At 36.3% G+C, this 24,617-nt stretch overlaps 1 protein-coding gene across 2 annotated transcripts in view; it reads right to left on the bottom strand.

The window, feature by feature from the left end:
• Window positions 1-566: 566 nt before the first annotated feature.
• The window catches only part of LOC110775646 (beta-glucosidase 11), a 29,430-nt gene continuing 5,379 nt past the window's right edge, over window positions 567-24,617 (bottom strand). Inside the window, exons 2-13 of one of the 2 annotated variants that reach the window (XM_021980253.2) lie at window positions 22,359-22,425; window positions 21,577-21,629; window positions 21,427-21,502; window positions 21,153-21,224; window positions 20,963-21,050; window positions 20,427-20,682; window positions 3,445-3,560; window positions 2,468-2,688; window positions 2,260-2,288; window positions 1,652-1,745; window positions 1,467-1,557; window positions 567-1,265 (exon numbers count right to left, since the gene is read on the bottom strand). In XM_021980253.2, the coding sequence (XP_021835945.1) occupies window positions 1,016-1,265; window positions 1,467-1,557; window positions 1,652-1,745; window positions 2,260-2,288; window positions 2,468-2,688; window positions 3,445-3,560; window positions 20,427-20,682; window positions 20,963-21,050; window positions 21,153-21,224; window positions 21,427-21,502; window positions 21,577-21,629; window positions 22,359-22,425 (1,413 nt within the window). In that variant the 3' untranslated portion in view covers window positions 567-1,015. The remainder of the gene's footprint in view (window positions 1,266-1,466; window positions 1,558-1,651; window positions 1,746-2,259; window positions 2,289-2,467; window positions 2,689-3,444; window positions 3,561-20,426; window positions 20,683-20,962; window positions 21,051-21,152; window positions 21,225-21,426; window positions 21,503-21,576; window positions 21,630-22,358; window positions 22,426-24,617) is intronic. The other variant, XM_056830978.1, reaches the window with a different exon arrangement.

Genomic DNA, 24,617 nt, shown 5'->3' on the forward strand with positions numbered 1-24,617 from the left:
TTCTTTCATGTTGGCTTTAAAATTCATCATAAAATTGTTCATAATTGTTGTATTGTTTGTTCTTTTTTTTGGAATTTTATGTTCTTTTTTATATTGTTGGTTCTTTTTTGTTGAATTATTTGTTCTTTCTTGTTTATTTGTTTGTTCATAATAATTATCTGCTTTATTGTTTGTTCTTTCATGTTGGCTTTAAAATTCATCATAAAATTGTTCATAATTGTTTTATTTTTTGTTCTTTTTTCTGGAATTTTATGTTCTTTTTTATATTGTTTGTTCTTTTTTGTTGAATTATTTGTTCTTTCTTGTTTATTTGTTTGTTCACAATAAATATATGGTTAATGTTCATAATGAAATTGTTCACTTCATTGGTCTTTTATGTTTTTACAAGCGCCTATATTGTTTATTTCCAAATAAATAAATAAATGATCATTTCCAAAATAGTAAATGTTCATTCCAAATAAATAAATAAATGTTCATTTTCGAAATAGTAAATGTTCATTTTTGTAGTTTATTTCCAAATAAATAAGTAAATGTTCATTTCCAAAATAGTAAATGTTCATTCCAAATAAATAAATAAATGTTCATTTCCGAAATAGTAAATGTTCATTTTTATACCAGTATATTAATGTTCATTTTAAACAACACAAAACGACATCGTTTTGGATGGGGGTACAGCCAACTTTGACTATACCCAGGTATAGCCAAAAATTTGCGTGTAAGCATATACTTTCCTGATATCAGAAATACAAAGACAATAAAAATCACTGACATATTCCGATTCAATAACTTGAATTTTAGGAACCGGTACCCAACTACCCACTGGCTAGAAGCTTGGTGAGACTGTTTGTAAAGTAAAATCAGACCCAGAAGTTATACGAAGTACACAAGTTAAGCCCAAATTCATGCAGTGAAAAGTAAATAAGAAATAATTGGATAACTAATACGTAGTACTACGTAGCTAATCAATTAACTTTGAGTCCATTTCTGACGTATGTCTCTAAGAGCATTCCCCGCTTTATGAAGCCCTGTATCGGAGGTCATCGAGAGTCGTTGCATCTCCACTTGATTCATTTTTGTAACCGTGGTTAGTGTTTTTGCCCTTCAAAAATTGAGAGTACCATTTTTGAGATAACTTAGGACGTCTTGTCAAATTTGGATCATTGTAATCAACATAATATAGTCCGAAGGTATAATCAAAGTCGAACAATAGTTCATATACGTCCAATAGTGACCATACAAAGTACCCTTTTGTATTGGATCCATTTCTGCAATATAACAAGCAAAAGTAATAGCATTTAGTCATACTTAATTAGTGATTTCTTCACATGATGTTCATGTATCTGGACTTATTTTAGTTATTAGTTGTGCTCGAGTAGCCTTTATTTTTTGATGAAATCGTTTTTTCTGGAATTAAGTGGAAATAAGATGAATCGAACATGACCACAAGGCGGATCTAGTAGCCTTACCTCACAGCATTGAGCAAAATCCCAATATAGTCATGCAAATATTCAACCCTGAATGGATCATTTATGGATGTAGTATAACTTGCCACTTGACCTGAATGGATTATTTTAACGGTAGTTAATATCTACTTAAAATATATAATCCAAAAGAATTACAAGAATAAAGAAAAGGAAGGAAGAGGAATAACCATTTTCATGAATAAAGATAGGAGGATTTTGATAAACCTCTTTGTAATGCTCCAGTACTCGCTCTAAACCCCATGGTTCAATAGGATATATAAACTAGGAGATTACAAATAAAATTTACTTCATTTCTACATACGATATAATCCACAACAAAATAGTTATAACTTATAACCAAATAACTATGACATAATCTTATAATCTCCTAGTTTATATATCCCTTGACTGGTGCGCTCATAGTCACCTCATAGTGGAATCAGATTCGGCAAACGCAGTAAAATGGTGCAACGGTGAAAATGATGGTCCATGGAATCTCATGTTTATCATCAACTTCATCCGAAATGCAATGACACAAAGAAAGGGGATCGAAATAGTGTACAAAGGCCGTGAAACAAACGTGGTGGCAGACACAATGGCGAAACAAGGCCTCACTAGAAGGGATGAGTTCATCGCATGGCTCTAATGGGCTTCATCTATTAAAACAATGTAATTGTTGATGCCTCTGATTCAAGTCAGGCAGCCAAAGTAGCATACTAGTATTGCCTTGAACATCAATAAAATAGCACCAAATTATCAAAAAAAAAACTATGACATAATCTTACTTAGACCTTACCTCTTCTGGTGGTGCAACCGTGTCTAAATCTGTAACATAAAAATCACTCAATTATTATGTAGTACAAATGTACAATTAAGTAATGAACAACTAAAAAAATAAACTTTCAAGTTCCTGTAAGTATGCTTGTTTTTTCAACAACTGAAATATATTAGGAGTACAACGCATGATATAAAAGACTGTTGGCAATTTGGCATGTAAATCATACCTATCCACTGTGCTGCCATGTCGGCATACAAATCTCTTTGCACTGTGGTGAGACTCATAGAGTTGTCTCTGACCCCCATTATGTAATAGTAGTTGATTCCAATAAAATCGAAGGAACCCTTTACTAATTCTGACTCGTTTTTTGTGAAAACCGGAATTTTTGAGCCACCATTTTTCTTCATTATTTCAGGGTAATCACCATATGTCAATGGATGCATAAACCTAATATACCCAACAAAGTACGGTAAAAGCTAATTAGCACAAAAAACTCGTCTTCTAGTTAAAAATATACAGAGTACTTCGTATGTAAATTTAATTTAATTTTTTATTTTTTTATAATAGGTAAGAAGAAATGACCCTACTGAATCAGCACCTAGCACAGGTTAACCAGCTCTGCTACGCAGGTCTTCGCTTGAGTCACTCCCAAGCATTTTGGATCTGATGGGGCTCGACCTTGTGACCTCAAAGTCACAAGGTGAGTTCCCCACCAACTCCTCCAACTTATGTTGGTTTGCTTCGTACGTTTGTATTATAGAACGACATTCTCTATATAAAAAAAACACACGTACTCTCTTTGTGTTTTTTTTTTATTTTTATATTTGTATCATTTTGACTTTAGCACTATTAGATCTAGGGTTTAATTTTAATTTTGATTTTGATTTTGAGCTGAGTTGCCTACACGAAAATTTACATGCTGAATTTGTAAATATCAACGTTCTTTTACATTAATTAATTAGTTCTAACTTGAATTTTTAACCAATACTACATATATAAAAGTCAAATATTATTATGCAAAACGTTATTGGATTAGTCGTATTACATATTTTCATAATTCCAACTTTTTAAAAATTTTACAATATAAAATTAGAGATAATTAAGGGTCAAATAATACATTAAAAAGTATACCGGTTGAATTATTGCAAGTAAAAGAAGTACTCCGTAAATTGTAAAATTTTAACCATTTAATCTCGAGCTTACCAGCCAATTAAAAAATCGTAGCATCTCTTAGCTGCAGCCATATCTTCTAGTGTGTCCGTAAGAGGACTAAAATGGAAAGTAAGGAGATTGATCCCAATAAATCCCAGTTGTTTAGGCTATAAAAATAACCAATAATTGTCAAATAATTAAGCATGTCAATTATTACAAACATTTAAATTAATTATCTTCTCTATATCATAAGGGGACGTTTGGTTAGCACATTGGTATGAGGTTAGAATTAAGAATGATATCTAAGTGGTATGAGTTTGGAACTTGATTCTTATGAATTAGATTAATATTTATTATTGGGATTTTGTACAGTTGTCATACTTAGCGACTCTCCTAGGATAGTTTGTCATCCTTGTCAATGATGTACTCCCTCCGTATTTTTTTAAGAGATACACTTGGTTGGGCACGGGTCTTAAGAAGAATAAAAGAAGTGGGGTTGGGGTAGATATTTTAATAAATAAGTACATTGGGGACCATGTCTTTTTGAACAAGTGGAGGTGGGGGTGGGGTGGGTGTAGTTGTAAAATTATTTTTTAATTGGATGGTGGGTCATAAAGTGTAGTAGATATATTATTTAATTAGGTGGTGGGGTTGATAAGTTACCAAAAATGGCAAGTGTATCTCTTAAAAAAATACGGCCGGAAAAGGCAAGTGTATCTCTTAAAAAAATACGGAGGAAGTAATATATAAAGCTACTTTCCTTTTCAGACATAATGAATGCAATTAATCTGTTACACAATATTTCTCTCTCTTTATCTCATTTCTTCATCTCTATAGAATCAGAATTTTTGATTCTTCTCAATTCTTGATACATGTGTTTGGTTCAGTGTGAGAATGAATATTTTTCTTTTATTTGATACCTAGAATAAGGTATGAGCCAAACCACCTTCTCCCCTAAGTTTCTAAAACCCATACCTTGGGGGGTTTGAGGTATGGTTTGAAACTCTTATATTTTCCAAGCAAATACATGGTATGGGTGAAGAAGATCGAGAGGTCAAGAGAGATTTTGGAGAGAAAATGAGGAAAATAGATTTGTGATCTTATTTACATAAATGAAAAATACAGCTGATGTTTGCTTATATACAAGGAAAAGACTATGCTTCTAACAACCTCTAACAACTTCTAACAAATTGTTTAATAAAATAATAATATAAATAATCCATTTCCTATAATGAAGGGGCCTTAGATATAAGTCCAAGCTTGGCAGACAAAGCTCGATGATGAGAGGAAGCAAGGGATTTTGTAAGCAGATCTGCAAGTTGTTGAGAGCTCGAAACATGGGCAGTTTTGATGAAGCCTTTCAACTTGCTCACGTACATAATGCATATCCCTTTTTAGATGTTTAGTCTTGTCATGGAACATAGGATTTTGTGCTAAATGCTCAGCTGAAGTGTTGTCACAATATAGAGATACAGGTAAGGCAACATTAACTTGGAGGTCTTCAAGTAGCCCTTGAATCCATACAAGTTCACTGGCTGTTGCTGACATACTTCTGTATTCAGCTTCAGCAGAAGATTTTCTAACACTGCGCTGCTTTTTAGTCTTCCAAGAAATCAAATTATTTCCAAGAAACAAAGCATATGCACTAAATGATCTACTGTTGAATTCACATGAACTCCAATCTGCATCAATGTAAGCAAAAAGCTGAATGGCAGAATCAGCTGAATACCACAAACCATCATCCATAGTTCCCTTTAAGTATTTGAGAATATGGAGAGCAACCCATAAATGTGGAACCCTTGGAGAATTTACAAATTGGCTAAGATGTTGAACACAATAGGAGAAATCTGGTCTTGTAATGCCTGGATATAAAAGCCTCCCTACAAGCCTTCTTTACACATCGGGCTCATCAAGTAAATCATCCTCATCAATGGAAAATTTCAGACCACAAGAGAGAGGAGGAGCAGCAATACAATCCTCCATACTAGCATCAATGAGAATGTTCTTGATGTATTTTCTTTGAGAAAGAAAGATTCCCTTGGCATTCCTGTGCACTTTTATGCCAAGGAAATAAGATAGCTGACCAAGATCCTTGATGGTGAAGGCTTGATCAAGTGAAGTTCTCACCTCTTCTATTTGAGAAACAGAAGTTCCAGTAACCAAAATATCATCCACATAGACCAGAATCACCAAAAACTCTCCATCAAGAGTTCTAGTAAACAGAGAATAATCTTGTACGTTTAGATTGTTCAAAGTTCAAAGTTTTCAGAAACTTGATTAATTCTTTATTCCACTGTCTAGAAGCTTGTCTTTGACCATAAAGAGACCTTTTAAGTTTGCAAACTTCCCCTGGTTGAGCTTTAATGTAACCAGGAGGTGGCTTCATATACACTTCCTCATCAATGAAACTATGAAACCATGCAAGAATGCATTGTGTACATCTTTGATATAAATCCCAACCCCTTACAACAGCAAGAGCAATGTCAATTCTGGCAGTAGCCAACTTAGCAACTGGAGAAAAAGTTTGAGTAAAATCTTTGCCCTCAACTTGTTGATAGCCAATGGAAACCAATCTGGCCTTATATATGTCTATTGTATAATTTGGGTTCAGTTTCGTTCTATAAACCCACTTAGACCCTATGGCCTTTTTATCCTTGGGCAATGGAGTAAGCTCCCAAGTATCATTACTCTCAAGTGCTTCAATTTCTTTGTTCATAGAAAGAACCCAATTATCATCACATTTAGCTTGATTGTAGTACTTAGGATCATTAGAAGAAGGACACACGGAAAATGCTAAGGATTCCTAAGTATCATAATTGTCAAGAGCCATAGCAATCAACCAACTATCATCATACTCAACATCAGGAGAACATGAGTTAACATAAAATGTAAGAGATTCACTGCTATTTGGAGAAGAAACCTGTCTATGAGGTACATAACCGCCAACAAAATCATTGAGAATAGTAGAAGGCTTAATCTGCCTAGTGTGCTGTCTGACAACATGACCAGTAGTAGGAGCAGGGTTTGGAACAAGAACTGATACAGGTTCAGTTTCAGGTTGATGAACATGATGAGAATTGTTAGAAGAGACAGAATTGGGTGATGAAAGAATGTTATCCGGAAAGGATTCATGAGTAGTGTTTAGTGATGGTTCAGAAGAAGGAGATTCAGGTGAAAAATTGTGATTCGGAGATTGATCTACAGATTGAGAAATTTTTGAAGAAGAAGTGATGGGTGAATGAGGAAAGTCAGTGCCAAATTGCACTATTTGAGAAGATGAAGAAACAGAAGTAGCAGATTGGGTAAAGAGTTTGTATGGAAAACACTTTCAAAGAAGATCACATCTCTTGAGACAAAAATACTGTGTGTATCAAGATCATACAGCTTAAAAGCCTTAAATCCAGCAGGATATCCAAGAAAATATACATCTTCTTGTTCTAGAATCAAACTTATCCTTCTTGACCTGTGTATTATAGGCAAAACAAAGTGAACCAAAAACTCTGAGTTTATCATAAACAGGAGTGGTGTGAAACATAACCTCAAATGGAGTTTTCCAGTTTAACACCTTTGAAGGAATTTTATTGAGCAAATAGGTAACTATGAGAATGCACTCTCCCCAAATTTCTTTGGAAGACCAGCATGGAACCTCAAAGATCTGACAATTTCAAGAAGGCTTCTGTGTTTTCTCTTGAGAAATTTTGTTGAGGAGCATATGAAACACTCCTTTCATGCAAAATACCCTTACCAGCAAATAATGCTCTACAGGACTCTTTACCAATCTCAGTCCCATTATCTAATCTAATTCTTTTGATCTTCTTAGTGAATTGTGTCTCAACCATAGATATAAATTCAGATACTATTCTTTCTACTTGCATCTTGTCATGCAACAGATAAGTCCAGGTAATCCTACTGTGAACGTCCATAAGGCACTATTAAGAAATAAGAAGCACCTTCGAAGCCTCTAACTCTATATGGTCCCCATAAATCTAAGTATATCAAATCAAAACACTCAAAAGCTTTGCTGTCACTTACAGAAAAAGGAAATTTTATGATGCTTTGAACTGTAACACACACCACAATTGTATTATGTAATTCCTTTACAATATTCAGCATTGACATATTTCATTTTGGACAAAGATGGATGGCCTAGTCTAGCATGTAAAAGGTCAAGTTTATTTATGTGACCATCCTTAGACTGAGAAGCACTAGTAGCAGTTTTATTTGGCAAAGTAATCATGTTTACATCATTCACAACATCCTCAACTACATTAGCCACTGTGCTGCAACCTGGATCCTGACAAGTAACACCGGAATTGCTCATAATCTTTAAGAATCTGTTCCTTGTATGTTTGACAAAATAGTAGAGACCATGTATTCTTTTTCCAGCACCAAGCAACATAGAACTAGAAGGGTCCTGGAAAGAATACCCACTTACAGTAAATATGACATTCAAACCAGTGTGTTCAATTAATCTACCAATAGACAACAGATTATGTCTAAAACCCTTGACTAATAGAACATCTTTCAGCATCAAAACTCAAAAAAGTATCACCTATAGTGTCAACACTAATTTGAGTTCCATCTGGTAAACCAACCTTAATAGGATTGTGAAGAATTCTCTTGTTTATCAGTATATTCTCATCATATTGTCATATGATCACATGCTCCAGAATCCACAATCCACAAGCATTCATCAAGCAATTTATTCACAATACAATTGTAGGAGTGAGATATTATTGAAGGAAATAATGCCCTTGGTCCAAGTATGCATTCTATGTTAAGTCTAATAAATGCGGTTCAGTATTAAATAACAAGTTAATAATTCAGTGAGATCAAGTGAGCTGAATGCCTAGCTAGAGGCCGCTTCAGTTCAAGTGGAATTAATGATATTAATCCACAGCTTACTCTTGACTGAACCCGTAGGGTCACACAAATAGTACGTAAACGGATCAAGTATTTAATGGCATTAAATACTCTATCTATGGATATTCGGAATCGACGGATCTTGGTTTCAGTGGGAGCTGAGATCGTCACAGGCAAGAAATGAATACTCCGGAAACGATGATATTGCCGGAAACGGAAATATGGATCGTATCGGAAATATAAATATTATCCAAGTCGTAGATGTTGCCGGAAACGGAAACATGGTACGTATCGGAAAATATTATCGGAAATGGAAATATTACCAGAATCGGAAATATTGCCGGAAACGGAAATATTGTCAGAATCGGAAATATTACCGGAATCGGAAAATAATTCCGGAAACGGAAATATTAAATATTTGTTCGAAACGGAAATTAATTCCGGAATCGGAAATGTTAAATATTGTTCGTATCGGAAATGAATTCCGGAATCGGAAATTTAATCGGAAGCGTATCGTACGAATAAGCATCGGACGAGGCCTGCCGGATGAGGGCCCAGCACGAAGCCAGGCCATCGCCCAGCAAGCCAAGCGCGCCACACAAACAGCCACGCCAGGCCCAGCGCAAGGCCAGGCCCAGCAGGCCGTGGCAGCGCGCACAGCGCGCGCGGGTGCTTGCGTGGGCTTGTGGCTCGCGCAGGCCTCGCTGCGTGGGCTGCTGCTCGCACGCACGCATGGGCGGCCCATCAAGGCTGCCGTGTGTGTGTGCGTAAGTGTTTGTGTTCGTGCACGTTTCCTAAAACGTGCAGAGTTCGGTTAATGATTAAATTCCTAATTCTATTTGATAAATTAATTAAATTAGAGTTCTTGTAGGATTCTAGGTTTAATTAATTTGTATCTGAATAGGATTCCAATTCCCTTTCCATAACCCTATAAATATGTGGCCTGGGTTCACAATTTATAACAAGTTTCAAAGTATTCAAAGTGAGTTTTTGAGAGAAAAATTCAGCCACACATCTTGCTCAAAAGTGCCGAAAATTCTAGTACCTTAAGGGCGATTCTAGTTGGTCAATCTTAAGGCGGATCCGGACGTGCTGTGGACTATCTACGGAGGGACGACACTTGGAGTCCTAAAGACTTGTTCTTGCTCGGTTCGGGCGCAGCTAGGGAGGGCACGCAACAAAGAGTATGCATCTAAATTATGCTATATGATTATGTGTAAATAATATGTATTCCTGGGTTAATGGTTGTTTCCGCATGATTTATGTAATATCATATGTATCATAACCTAACAATTATACCCTCATAGTTGGCACAAGAACAAGTAGCTCCATTGGCTTCACCATTCTGAGTCTGCTTGCCCTTCATTACTTTCATAACTTCTTGACATATGGCATTTAGCATCTCAATGCTCACAGCTCCAACATCTCCAACTGTATCATCCAAGGGATTATCTCCAACTTTAGAAGAATGGACATGAGAAGCAAGTCTACCTCCACCTGATTGAGAACGTACCTAGATGCTTTGATAGAGTTATACTAGTCAGGATAGCCAATGCGTTTAAAACATTGATAAGTTGTATGCCCCGTCCCTTTACAATGTGTACACACTCTATACATCTTCTCCTTCTTTAACTCTTTCCCATCCTTCTTTCCTGGTCCACTAGTAAACCTCTAAAACTGTCCACCCTTGTGAGTTTGTGCAGCCATAGCACGACTATTCATGACAGTTCCTTCAGTAGTTATGTTGTTCACTTCCTTTTGCTTTTCTATTTGTTGTGTGATAAAGAACACTTTATTTATGCTTGGCAAGGGATCCATGGACAACAAATTAGTGACTCTACCTTTGAAACCTCCATTCAGTCCAAGGGCGTAGTGCACGAGCACGAGGCAGCAGCTCTGCCTTGTGTCGTGGGCCACGAGCAATGGACGAATGGGCATGGGCGAAGGGCGAGCCAAGGCAGTCGCGTGTGGGCAGCAAGCGAGCTGCGCCACAACGCGCACTGCCTCGCGCAAGAGCGCGTAGCCTCGCGCGCAGCGAGCGCAAGCTCGCGTGCCACGAGCGCAAGCTCGCGTGCCACGAGCGCTGCGCCCAGCGTTGCTCGCGCGCACAGCGAGCGATGGCTCGCGCGCACAGCGAGCGATGTCGCGCGCCCAGCGAGCGATGTCGCGCGCCCAGCGAGCGATGTCGCGCGCCCAGCGAGCGATGTCGCGCGCCCAGCGAGCGATGTCGCGCGCCCAGCGAGCGATGGCTCGCGCGCACTGCGAGCGATGGCTCGCGTGCGACGAGCGCTGGCGCGCGCGCAGCAAGCACCACAGCGTGCGATGGCTTGCGATGGAGATGCAGCAGCTATGCGACGAGCGCATGGGCTGCGCGCACATGGCCAGCGATGGCTGTGTGCGTGCGGCCCATGGGCGTGCAATGCGTAGGGTGTTTGCGTTACGATTAGATCGTTTTGAATGTTTAATTTGAAAATTTCAGTTCACGTAATTTTAATTAATTTTAAAATTAAAAATTTAAATTATTTTCTTGGATTTTAATTTTGAATATTGTAATTATAATAAATGTCATTTATTCTAATTATTTTACTAAAATTAAAATCATGAATTAATTTAAATAACGACTGAAATTAAATTAAACTTTTTGGATTCAATTATAAATTTATATGAGCTTTAAATTTTAATTAAATTTGTATGTTTCCGGTTAGACTAGAAATACATTTTTATGTTTAAAATTAGTAAAGCATATGAATTTATTGGTTTAAGTGGGAGCGTATTTTAGTCATAAACTCTTGATTAGGTCTACAAATCCTTAAGGTTAAAACAACTTGATTAGAATTAATAATGACTGAATAATTGGTAGATTATTGGTGCCCTTGATTAATTGCTGCAAATGTTTACGTGATGCATAATGTGTTTTACTAACCAGCTATGTGGGCCATTCATGATAATGAATGGGTGAATGGTATATATTGTATATGTACTGTTTTGCAGGTTATGAAGTGACTAGTATGGCCCAAATAGGATAGAAAATATGGTCTGCGTACCATTAATTTGAATGTAATTGGTCTAAAGTACCAAAGTTATTTTTCAATTCAAATATGGTCTGCGAACCATCAAATAGTTGTAATTAGTTATAGCTTATCCTATTTGAAGAAAATGGTGCCTCCCACGGAGATTTTCAAGACGGACTTTGAAGTCAAAGCTTCAAGATGAAGTCGGGCCATACTAGATCACAAATATCTTATGCATGTTTTAAGTTATTTATTGCTTTTAAATATGTCTTAAAATGCATGAGATCAAAAGCTTGATTATGTTGCATGATTAAGGATTTTAGTTCACTTAAAATCTAACCAACATAGTAAGAGCCTTAAGTTCCAAACTTAAAAATTGAGTTAAAAGGTGCCATGCCAAAATATACACTTGCTTGGATATCCTTTACATCAATCTAGTAATAGTTTTCGCTCAGCGAGGTGTTACTTATTGGTCCTAAAGGGGCAAGGTACACAAATAATTGTGAGTACATGTTAGTTTTGGTGAAACTCAACGATATAAGTAAGGAGTCCTTTTATGTCGTGGCAAATTCGATAGGTTTACCTAATAAGTTCTTAGACGTACCTATCAACCAAGAATAGTTTCTAGACTATTAGCAAAAGGCTTTTGCTTACCTAAGATGTTCTAGGATTAAGTCGACAAACTGTGCTTAGTTCTTCAATGATTTTAGGATCTTGGAATCATTTTATTCACACCTGCCGGAACACATAATTTGAATAAAATGCTTAATAAACATTGAATTATGCATGTATGCTAGAATTTAAGTTTATTAAGAGAAACTGTGAATGGTTATTTATTTGTTTATTCTTTTCAATTGTAGTTTTTAATATGGCAAACAACAATTCATTCAACATTCGATCAATTCTCGAAAAGGAGAAGTTGAACGGGAAAAACTTCCTTGACTGGCAAAGGAACTTGCAAATAGTTCTTATGCAGGAAGAAAAGGAGTATGTCCTAGATGAGGCGATGCCAGAAGCTGCAGGCGACGGGGTCACTCAGGCAGCCCTCAATCGTTGGATTGATGCCAACAAGGATGTGAAATGTCTAATGCTCGCCACCATGAGTGCGGATCTGCAGAAAACGTTCATCAACTCAGATGCTTTCACAATCATCAGTGAGTTGAAGAACATGTTCCAAGATCTGGCTCGAGTCGAAAGATTCGAGACTCATAGGCAAATTCTTGAGACCAAGCTTAAGAAAGGCGAGCCCGTAAGTCCACATGTTCTCAAAATGATTGGACTCATTGAGAATATGAGTCGGCTGGATCAGCAATTTTCTCAGGAAATGGCTATAGACACCATCCTCCATTCTCTTCATAGCGGGTATGATCAGTTCAAACTGAACTACAGTATGAATAGTCTGGACAAAACGCTCACTGAGCTTCACGGTATGCTGAAGACCGCTGAAAAGACGCTCAAAAGTGATAAGCAGGATGTGCTTATGGTGCGTGGGGGCAAGTTCAAGAAATCTGGAAAGAAGAGGAATGCTAAGAAAGGTGGCAACAAGGCCAGCCCAACTAAGCAAACTGGCGCCAAATCTGCAAAGAGGAAGGTCAGTCAACCCACTTCTGAATCCGAATGCTTCTACTGCAAGAAGAAGGGGCATTGGAAAAGAGATTGCTTGAAGCTAAAGGAAGATCAGAAGAACGGAACAGTCGTTCCATCTTCAGGTATTTTCGTTATAGACTGTATACTTGCTAATTTAACTTCTTGGGTATTAGATACAGGTTGTGGCTCACACTTATGTTCCAATCCACAGGGACTAAGAAGAAGTAGAAAGTTAAGCAAGGGTGAAGTCGACCTACGAGTGGGAAATGGAGCACGGATTGCTGCATTAGCTGTAGGAACTTACTATTTGTCGTTGCCCTCCGGGCTAGTTTTGGAACTGGAAGAATGTTTCCATGTTCCAAGTCTTACTAAAAATATCATTTCAGTTTCTTGCTTAGATGCTAAGGGATTTTCCTTTTTAATAAAAGACAATAGTTGTTCGTTTTATTTTAAAGAGATGTTTTATGGATCTGCTAGATTAGTCAATGGACTTTATTTATTAGATCACGACAAACAAGTATATAACATAAATACCAAAAAGGCCAAAAAGAATAATTCAGATCTCACCTATCTGTGGCATTGTCGATTAGGCCATATAAACTTGAAACGCTTAGAAAGACTTCAAAAGGAAGGAATTCTAGAACCATTTGACTTAGAGGATTATGGTAAATGCGAATCATGTTTACTTGGCAAAATGACAAAGCAACCTTTCTCTAAAGTTGGAGAAAGAGCAAATGAACTATTGGGTTTAATCCATACAGATGTATGTGGACCAATGAGTACAAATGCTAGAGGTGGTTTCAGCTACTTTATCACTTTCACTGATGACTTCAGTAGGTATGGTTATGTCTACCTAATGAAGCATAAGTCTGAATCCTTTGACAAATTCAAGGAATTTCAGAGTGAAGTAGAGAATCAATTAGGCAAGAAGATTAAGGCACTGCGGTCTGATAGAGGCGGTGAATATCTGAGCTATGAATTTGATGACCATCTGAAAGAATGTGGAATTCTATCAGAGTTGACTCCTCCTGGAACACCACAATGGAACGGTGTGTCGGAACGGAGGAACAGAACCTTGCTAGACATGGTCAGGTCAATGATGGGTCAGGCCGAACTTCCATTAGAATTTTGGGGACATGCACTAAATACAGCTGCACTCGCTATAAATAGAGCTCCGTCTAAAGCTGTCGAAAAGACTCCATACGAATTATGGTTTGGAAAGCCTCCAAATGTGTCTTTTCTTAAGATTTGGGGATGTGAAGTATACGTCAAACGATTAATTTCAGACAAACTTCATCCAAAATCTGACAAATGTATCCTTGTGGGCTATCCAAAGGAAACAAAGGGGTATTACTTCTACAATACATCTGAGAACAAGGTGTTTGTTGCTCGAGATGGTGTCTTTTTGGAGAAGGATCACATTTCCAAAATGACAAGTGGGAGAAAAGTAGACCTCGAAGAAATTCGAGTCGAACAACAAACTCTAGAGAATGCTCAAGATGACATTCAGGATGAAACTCAGAGATCTTTAGAAGAATCTGGTGAGAATCATGGTCAATCTAGAAATGTTACCCCGCGTAGATCGCAAAGATATAGATCTCAACCGGAAAGGTACTTAGGTATTTTGACAAACGAGAGCTATGACGTTCTATTACTTGAAAGTGATGAACCTGCGACTTACAAACAAGCTATGACGAGCCCTAGCTCCAAGCAATGGCAAGAAGCCATGCAATCTGAATTAGACTCCATGTCTGAAAACCAAGTATGGGATTTGGTCGATTTGCCAGATGGCTATCAAGCCATTGGAAGCAAATGGGTTTTCAAACTGAAAAAGGACAAGGATGGGAAACTTGAAGTTTTCAAAGCTAGATTGGTTGCAAAAGGTTACAGGCAAGTCCACGGTGTGGATTACGATGAAACCTTTTCACCAGTTGCAATGCTAAAGTCTATTCGGATAATGTTAGCAATCGCTGCATATTACGATTACGAAATATGGCAGATGGATTTCAAAACTGCTTTCTTAAACGGCGTTTTAACAGAAACTGTGTTTATGACACAGCCTGAAGGTTTTGAGGATCCAAAGAATGCTAAAAAGGTATGCAAGCTAAAGAAGTCAATCTACGGATTGAAGCAGGCATCCAGGAGCTGGAATATACGTTTTGATGAAGCAGTCAGTGACTTTGGTTTCATCAAGAACGCAGACGAATCTTGTGTATACAAGAAGGTCAGTGGGAGCAAAATTGCTTTCCTAGTATTATATGTCGACGACATATTGCTTATCGGAAATGACATTCCTATGTTGAACTCTGTCAAGATTTGGCTTGGGAAATGTTTTTCGATGAAGGATCTAGGAGAAGCACAGTACATATTGGGCATCAAGATTTACAGAGATAGATCTAAAAGGATGATTGGACTTAGTCAAAGCACTTATATCAATAAGGTGCTTGATAGGTTCAAAATGGCGGACTCCAAGCGAGGCTACCTACCCATGTCTCATGGAATGACTCTAAGCAAGACTCAGTGCCCAAAAACACTTGATGAGCGTAGACGAATGAATGGGATTCCATATGCATCATTGATTGGTTCAATAATGTATGCTATGATATGTACACGCCCGGATGTTGCGTACGCACTCAGTGCTACGAGCAGATACCAGTCAGACCCAGGAGAGGCGCATTGGACTGCTGCCAAGAATATTCTGAAGTACCTGAAAAGGCACAAAGATGACTTCCTGGTCTATGGTGGAGATGATGAATTAATTGTTAAAGGCTATACGGACGCAAGTTTCCAAACCGACAAAGATGATTTCAGATCACAGTCTGGGTTTGTCTTCTGCCTCAACGGAGGAGCAGTAAGCTGGAAAAGTGCTAAGCAAAGCACCATTGCGGATTCTACAACTGAAGCGGAGTACATTGCTGCACATGAAGCAGCAAAGGAAGCTATATGGCTAAGGAAGTTCATAGGTGAACTTGGTGTAGTCCCCTCCATTAAAGGACCAATAGCCCTGTATTGTGACAATAACGGAGCTATTGCACAGGCAAAAGAGCCTAGACACCACCAGAGAGTCAAGCATGTACTTCGTAGATTTCACCTTCTACGAGAGTTCGTTGAAAGAAAAGAAGTCGAGATAAGCAAAATTGGAACTGATGACAACATATCAGATCCATTAACTAAACCTCTGCCGCAGGCGAAGCACAACTCGCACACTGCAGCTATGGGAATCAAGCATATTGGAGAATGGCTTTGATGTCTCTGTTTAATGTTTTAAAGTTTTAGAGTTTAAATCTTTGTAAAACATTATTGGTTAATCATTCACAATAAATGAAAAGAATTCATTTTTCCATTTAATTTGTGGTTTATTAAATGGTGAGTCCCTTCAATTTGACGATATATTCAAGATAGACTGTCAGGACCAGTCCTGTGACTAAGAAATGTCTATCAAGTGAACTTGAATGTCAAAGGTTGAAAATGGTCCCTAGTCGGAGTTTTCTATAAAATTGGACGCATAGAAAACGTTAGACGATTAGAATGCAAGATGACTAGTAGTTATGTTTCTTGAACTATGTGGACATGGCAATGTTATAATCATTTGCATAGATACTTACTTTGGGAAGACTAGTATCGGACAAGACCTATGAAACTTTACTGTAAGAGATGAAAACCTGTCATAAGTAAATTTCATTAAATTATTAGACACTAAATCCTCAATACCTGAGTGATTTGAGATTACTTGTTTGAGAACTGGTTGCTTTGACGTTGACCAACCATCGCACCGTAAAAGGAGGCTATAAAGGCAACGCTCAGGTAATCACCTATCAAACGAAGTCTAATCTCAAGATCGCAAGATTGGGATTGTCCTCCCATAAATCGGGATGAGATGCTTAAAAGTTGTACAAGGCCACTCGGAGAGCTAGAAACTGTGAAATGCATGGTCGTGCTCGGATGAATCATAGGCTATGATTATCTGTTTATTTGATTAGTTGAACTCTGAAACCGAGGAACACCTCTGGACATAATAAGGATGACAACTCTTACCTTATGTTCAAGAGCAAGCATCGAGCGACAAAGGAGTTAGGAAATGCACACTTGTCCCTAAGGACAAGTGGGAGACTGAAGGAAATAATGCCCTTGGTCCAAGTATGCATTCTATGTTAAGTCTAATAAATGCGGTTCAGTATTAAATAACAAGTTAATAATTCAGTGAGATCAAGTGAGCTGAATGCCTAGCTAGAGGCCGCTTCAGTTCAAGTGGAATTAATGATATTAATCCACAGCTTACTCTTGACTGAACCCGTAGGGTCACACAAATAGTACGTAAACGGATCAAGTATTTAATGGCATTAAATACTCTATCTATGGATATTCGGAATCGACGGATCTTGGTTTCAGTGGGAGCTGAGATCGTCACAGGCAAGAAATGAATACTCCGGAAACGATGATATTGCCGGAAACGGAAATATGGATCGTATCGGAAATATAAATATTATCCAAGTCGTAGATGTTGCCGGAAACGGAAACATGGTACGTATCGGAAAATATTATCGGAAATGGAAATATTACCAGAATCGGAAATATTGCCGGAAACGGAAATATTGTCAGAATCGGAAATATTACCGGAATCGGAAAATAATTCCGGAAACGGAAATATTAAATATTTGTTCGAAACGGAAATTAATTCCGGAATCGGAAATGTTAAATATTGTTCGTATCGGAAATGAATTCCGGAATCGGAAATTTAATCGGAAGCGTATCGTACGAATAAGCATCGGACGAGGCCTGCCGGATGAGGGCCCAGCACGAAGCCAGGCCATCGCCCAGCAAGCCAAGCGCGCCACACAAACAGCCACGCCAGGCCCAGCGCAAGGCCAGGCCCAGCAGGCCGTGGCAGCGCGCACAGCGCGCACAGCGCGCGCGGGTGCTTGCGTGGGCTTGTGGCTCGCGCAGGCCTCGCTGCGTGGGCTGCTGCTCGCACGCACGCATGGGCGGCCCATCAAGGCTGCCGTGTGTGTGTGCGTAAGTGTTTGTGTTCGTGCACGTTTCCTAAAACGTGCAGAGTTCGGTTAATGATTAAATTCCTAATTCTATTTGATAAATTAATTAAATTAGAGTTCTTGTAGGATTCTAGGTTTAATTAATTTGTATCTGAATAGGATTCCAATTCCCTTTCCATAACCCTATAAATATGTGGCCTGGGTTCACAATTTATAACAAGTTTCAAAGTATTCAAAGTGAGTTTTTGAGAGAAAAATTCAGCCACACATCTTGCTCAAAAGTGCCGAAAATTCTAGTACCTTAAGGGCGATTCTAGTTGGTCAATCTTAAGGCGGATCCGGACGTGCTGTGGACTATCTACGGAGGGACGACACTTGGAGTCCTAAAGACTTGTTCTTGCTCGGTTCGGGCGCAGCTAGGGAGGGCACGCAACAAAGAGTATGCATCTAAATTATGCTATATGATTATGTGTAAATAATATGTATTCCTGGGTTAATGGTTGTTTCCGCATGATTTATGTAATATCATATGTATCATAACCTAACAATTATACCCTCATAGTTGGCACAAGAACAAGTAGCTCCATTGGCTTCACCATTCTGAGTCTGCTTGCCCTTCATTACTTTCATAACTTCTTGACATATGGCATTTAGCATCTCAATGCTCACAGCTCCAACATCTCCAACTGTATCATCCAAGGGATTATCTCCAACTTTAGAAGAATGGACATGAGAAGCAAGTCTACCTCCACCTGATTGAGAACGTACCTAGATGCTTTGATAGAGTTATACTAGTCAGGATAGCCAATGCGTTTAAAACATTGATAAGTTGTATGCCCCGTCCCTTTACAATGTGTACACACTCTATACATCTTCTCCTTCTTTAACTCTTTCCCATCCTTCTTTCCTGGTCCACTAGTAAACCTCTAAAACTGTCCACCCTTGTGAGTTTGTGCAGCCATAGCACGACTATTCATGACAGTTCCTTCAGTAGTTATGTTGTTCACTTCCTTTTGCTTTTCTATTTGTTGTGTGATAAAGAACACTTTATTTATGCTTGGCAAGGGATCCATGGACAACAAATTAGTGACTCTACCTTTGAAACCTCCATTCAGTCCAAGCAAAAACTTCATCATCTTGTCCTCTTCTTCAAACTCAGCCATCTTTTTCAAGAACAAACAACTACACTTGCTTAAAGCACCACAAGTACATGTAGGAAAAGCTCTTAGGTTCTGCATTTCATCCCACAGTTTCTTCAATTTGCCATAATATGTAACTATGGTCATGTTTTCCTGATTGAGATTGTCTATTTCTTTCTTCAATTGATAGATCAATGGACCATTAGATTGACCAAATCTTTCATTTAACAATTTCCAAAATTCCACAACATTATCAATGTATCCAAAGTCATCAGCAAGATCATTGTTCATAGAACTTAGAATCCAACTAACAACCATAAAATCAGCACGTTTCCATTTAGGATAATCTCTACGATTCACAACTGGTTTCAATATTTCACCATTGATGAATCCTTCTTTGTTCTTAGCTATTAATGCACGCCTAACATTTCTACTCCAACGAACAAAATTCATACCATTGAAAGCTACAACAACTAAAGAAGAAGTCGGATTATCTGAATTTGCAATAAAAAACGGATCAAAATTACCTCCACTGTCTCCATTGTTCAGCTGAGAATCCGAGTTTTTAGAACTTTCAATCACCATTGCGATCAGCAAATCAACTGATTGCAGCTCACTTGATCAAGATTTAAAGTTTGAGCAAGAAATTTCGCAATCGCAAGAAATTTCGCAACAAACTTTAAGAATTTACACAATTTCAGTGTGCAAAACCAGAGGAAAAATCGAAACCTAAGTCTCAAGCGAGAGATTTAGCTCTGATACCATGAAGAAGATCGAGAGGTCAAGAGAGATTTTGGAGAGAAAATGAGGAAAATAGATTTGTAATCTGATACATAAATGAAAATTACAGCTGATGTTTGCTTATATGCAAGGAAAAAACTATGCTTCTAACAACTTCTAACAAATTGTTTAATAAAATAATAATATAAATAATCTATTTCCTATAATGGGTTTAAACCAATCTAAATCCATACCTCATACCTAGAATCTGCGAACCAAACCCCCTAAAGGAAATTGAAGTCATTTCGTAAATAACATTTTGTTGTCCCATATAATAGTCTAAAACGCACATATTAATTACAAATTGTATAAACATTAATTGTAAAACAAAATAAAAAGGTAAAAAGAGAAATTAGTCAATCAAATTTATTCACATCCAACGAAAAGGAAAATCACAATCAAATACTTAATCAGAGCAAAATACACTTCTTATTAATCACGTAATTTACTCTTAACTTTCAAGTACTTTGTTTTGCCAAATTTTGACATTGTCATAAATAAATCATGTTTAAATTTAAAATGTTTAAACGAAAATCAATCATACAAGCATAATAAAAACCTTTTACCAATTTTATGTCTACGTTATTTTATAGATACTTAACGAATAATTTTTCTATATAATATAATTTTGTTTTGTAATATCAAATGAGGAACTAACGTACCTGGTACTTTTCCTTATATAGCCTTGCAGCATATGCATGAGCCAACAATATACGGTGAGTAACGATGTATGGCTCAGTAGTCGAGTTTCCCCGGGTACAGTTGAATCCAAACGGTGAAGAACATCTACTTGGTGGTGTAATCCCCACATCATAACCACCAATGACGAAGATGTTCGCCTCGTTGAAAGTTGTCCAATATCGAACCCTATCACCAAATTCTCTAAAGCAAACGTCTACGTATGATATAAAGTCTTCTCTGCATTAATAATGTTTATATATATCCATCATAATAAATACGTAGTATGTTTTAAAAGAGTACTTAAAAGTAATAGATTTTAGGTACTTTAAGACTTTAAGTGGAAGCTGAACTCCTGAAGAGTTGGCTCATACTCCGTACTATAACTACTATGTACTCATAATACAAGTAGAGATCATGATACGAATTAAGGATTATATAAAAATGAATATTGCTCCATTTTTTAGTTGCAACGCTTTATTTGTATGATATTACTAATTTTGAAATAAAAAGTGTGTACATGATCTTGGGGTTGAGGAAGCTTCCATATTCGTCCTCAAGGACCTGTGGTGTATCTGTGTGAGTCAATGTAACATGTGGCTCGATTCCTACAAATTGAAGTTAAAATAGTTTAAATTTAACTTTTAACAAATCGAGTTGATGATTTTGTACCTTAATATAAATTAATGTAGTAATAGCAACGTACATACCGTGACTGATAAGTTCATTGATGAGATTGTTGTAGTATCTTAAACCTTTAGGATTAACTGGTCCTCTGCCATCTAAACATACACATACAAGTTTGTGAGATATAAATTACCTCATTACCTTACTACTATCATAAGATTGTGAGATTCAAACTTTAATGTGCTTTATATCTAACAATAAGTGTTTGTTTCTAGTGGGTATATCCCGAGATTGTGAGGTATAACCTTAGCACTAAGCCAAAAATTGCTTAATTAGTACAAACCTTAGCTTACATACTTGGTATTAATCTCGACCAAGAGATAGAAAATCGATAGGCATCCAATCCTGTTTCTACCATGAGTTGAACATCTTCCTGGTGCACAAATTACATGCATTTTATTTGATTATAGAGAAATAGTACAATATATGATACTTATAGATCATCACCTTGTATTTATGATATTGATCACACGCTACATCCGGATTACGTGTGTCATTCCCTGAAATTAATACTTTATACTTAATGACATGAAATTAAATTACATGATGAAAACATTAATCACAAATGCTTTATGTTTAAAAATAAACACATATGATAGATCATTCTAAAAGAGAACATAAAAAGTAATGCCATTTTATATATGTAATGTACTAATTTAGATAGTATATATACAATACGAAGTATATACTTGCCGGTTTTTTCGAGGGAAATAATATATACTTGCCTAGTTGGTAAAATAGAGATACTACGCATACAGCTCATTTGGTATGAGAGGGGGTCAGGGGGATAGGGATAAGGAAAGGGAATTTATTATAGGGAATTTATTAATTTTATCCTTATCTCTGGTTTGGCATGGTATGATGGTAGAAGATAAGGATAGAGACTAAATAATAAATTTATTACATTACCCCTTTTAAAATGATAGGCAAAAATCATATCAACCTCTACTATTTACATATTACCCCTTTTAATGAAGGGTAAAATAGTCTTTTAACATTAAAATGAGAAATCCTACATTCTATATCTCCTCCTACCCTGGTACAGAATAATGGGGATAAAGGCTCTATTAATCCATATCCCTATCCTCAAATAAATTAGAATTCCTTGTAACAAACAAGGAATAAGAGTATAAAGGGATAAAATATTCTTATCCCCACCCCTCATCCCTCGTACAAAACGAGCCGATAATTTGTGCACGCAATAAAACAAAAATTACTGAGTAGCTTACTCGAACGGTGAGCAAAAGTATCATAAATGCTGGGTTTCCTTCCATCCTCTAATGCTGCTCCCTCTACCTTCACAATTCACATAATCAATTTTTTGTTAGTTCAGTGGTGATTGTGGCAGAACTTGGTACGGAGAACCGCATTTTCGATCCCCCATAATAACAATTGAGAGGGGACTGGAACCTATCCACCCAAAACTCGCCACGAATTCGCATTAGCTATAAGGGTGAACCGGGTGGTAACCCCAAAAAAAAAAAATTAAAAATTCACATACAAATTCAATATAATATACTCTACTTATCTATCTATCTATCTATCTATCTATCTATCTATCTACTCTACTAAAACACAAGACACTCATTCTAAGACTGACAAGTGTCCCTGTATACAATTTTATTACGAAGTATTATTTTTCTTCTAAAATTCTACATAGGATCAATAGGAAAACAATTGTCACAAATATACACCAAAGATTATAATAAAATAAAAATAATAGTGATTCCTAATTTGAATCATTATACTCATGATATATTATGGCAACAAATTACTTTTTTACATATATAAAAAAGTACTTCGAAGCAAGAAACTATTTTTTAAATAAAGAAATTTTTTTTTTTTTATCTATATATCCCATCACTTAAGATTGATAGTTTGTTGATGAATCTAAATTGTACTATTTTAGATTAAAATAGTCCGTCGGAATATTTTAGTTATAAAATATTTTACTATAATATTTAGGTATCTATATCTTCTATATATCTATATATAATCTATCTATCTATATACTATGTTAAAAGAGAGGAAATTAATGTGAAACTGACAAATGTCACTCTTTGATTTAACTCTCATATAATATATTAAAATAACTAAAACAAAAACCTTAATTATGGTATGTCAAAAAATTTGCTAATATGCATTAGTAAACATTTATTGTGCAAATATGCATTACTAAAAATTATTTATTGTGCCGCAACAACTTGTACAAGAGTATAGGTATAACCTCCCGTCAACAAACAAAAAATGTACTCCCTCTGTTCTCGAATATTAGTCCCTTTTGGAATTCCGACACTATTCACAATTGAAGAGAATCTTCTAATTTCTTTCCAATACATACTTCAAAACATGCATATTCATGTGAGATCTTATTTTGTTCGTCTTAATGTGTAGTTTAACAATATCAAATTTTATATTTTTCTAACATACGTATTTGGAGATATTTACGTTTAAATATTGAGTTGAAACGAGTTGAAAAGTCAAAACATGACTAATATTTAAGAACGAAGGGAGTACAATTTTATAACCACATTAAGTTTACTAACCATCAATATATATGAATAAGATAAGGCACAAATGTTTAATTAGCAAACTACATTACTTTTATTCTCTAATAATTCTTATAGGATAAGAGGAATACGATTAAAATTATCCATTGTATAGGAATGTTTATTATGTATATATTCTTTATTGAGATTATTAACAACACATACCGACATACGTATAGGAATATACGAACCAAATATTTCAATAAGTACGTCATACACCTTATTCAACATATATACATATTAATATTCTACCATAACGTAAAGATACTTAATTGTTCAACTTAAGCTATGTTCTGTTAGACTTATTTTGACTTATTTCAGACAAAATAAGTTCAGTTAGGTTTATTTCAGACAAAATATAAAATAAGTTCAGATAAACTCAGTTAAGTTCAGTTAAATTCAAGTATATAATTTCAGATAAAATTAGTCCAATAAAATGGAGCCTCAAGATATTTATTGGCGTATATAGTGGAGAAATTATCATTGTCACACATCACTTAAGACATACACTAAGGACAATAATATGTCAAGGACACATTGATTAATTATGTAATACGGAGTACCATGAGATAGAAAATCAAATTAAAAAACTTCCACTATGTAGCATTTTCAATACCATTAGGTCACCATGTATAGTTTATGTTTTTTTTGTGTTAAATTAATATTTTAATGTATTACTCTGTATTTATCAGCTGGGGCAGGATACAAGATTATGTTAATAATCTTTGCCCTTTGAAACCTTTTAGCCGAGGAAAAGTATACAATAATATTTCTATTTTTTAGTGTCCAAAAAAATTGTGGAAACTATTTACAATGTTTTGTTGCAGCTCAATCGCTTATTGTACTGCAATTCTTACATTTACGTAAATTATCAAGATTTCCCGTTTTAAAGATTCATATAATATAAATAAATTAATATGTTATGCTTCCCCTCAAAAT

Source organism: Spinacia oleracea, chromosome 6 (genome assembly GCF_020520425.1).
Source record: "Spinacia oleracea cultivar Varoflay chromosome 6, BTI_SOV_V1, whole genome shotgun sequence".
In the NCBI taxonomy this organism is placed as follows: domain Eukaryota; kingdom Viridiplantae; phylum Streptophyta; class Magnoliopsida; order Caryophyllales; family Amaranthaceae; genus Spinacia; species Spinacia oleracea.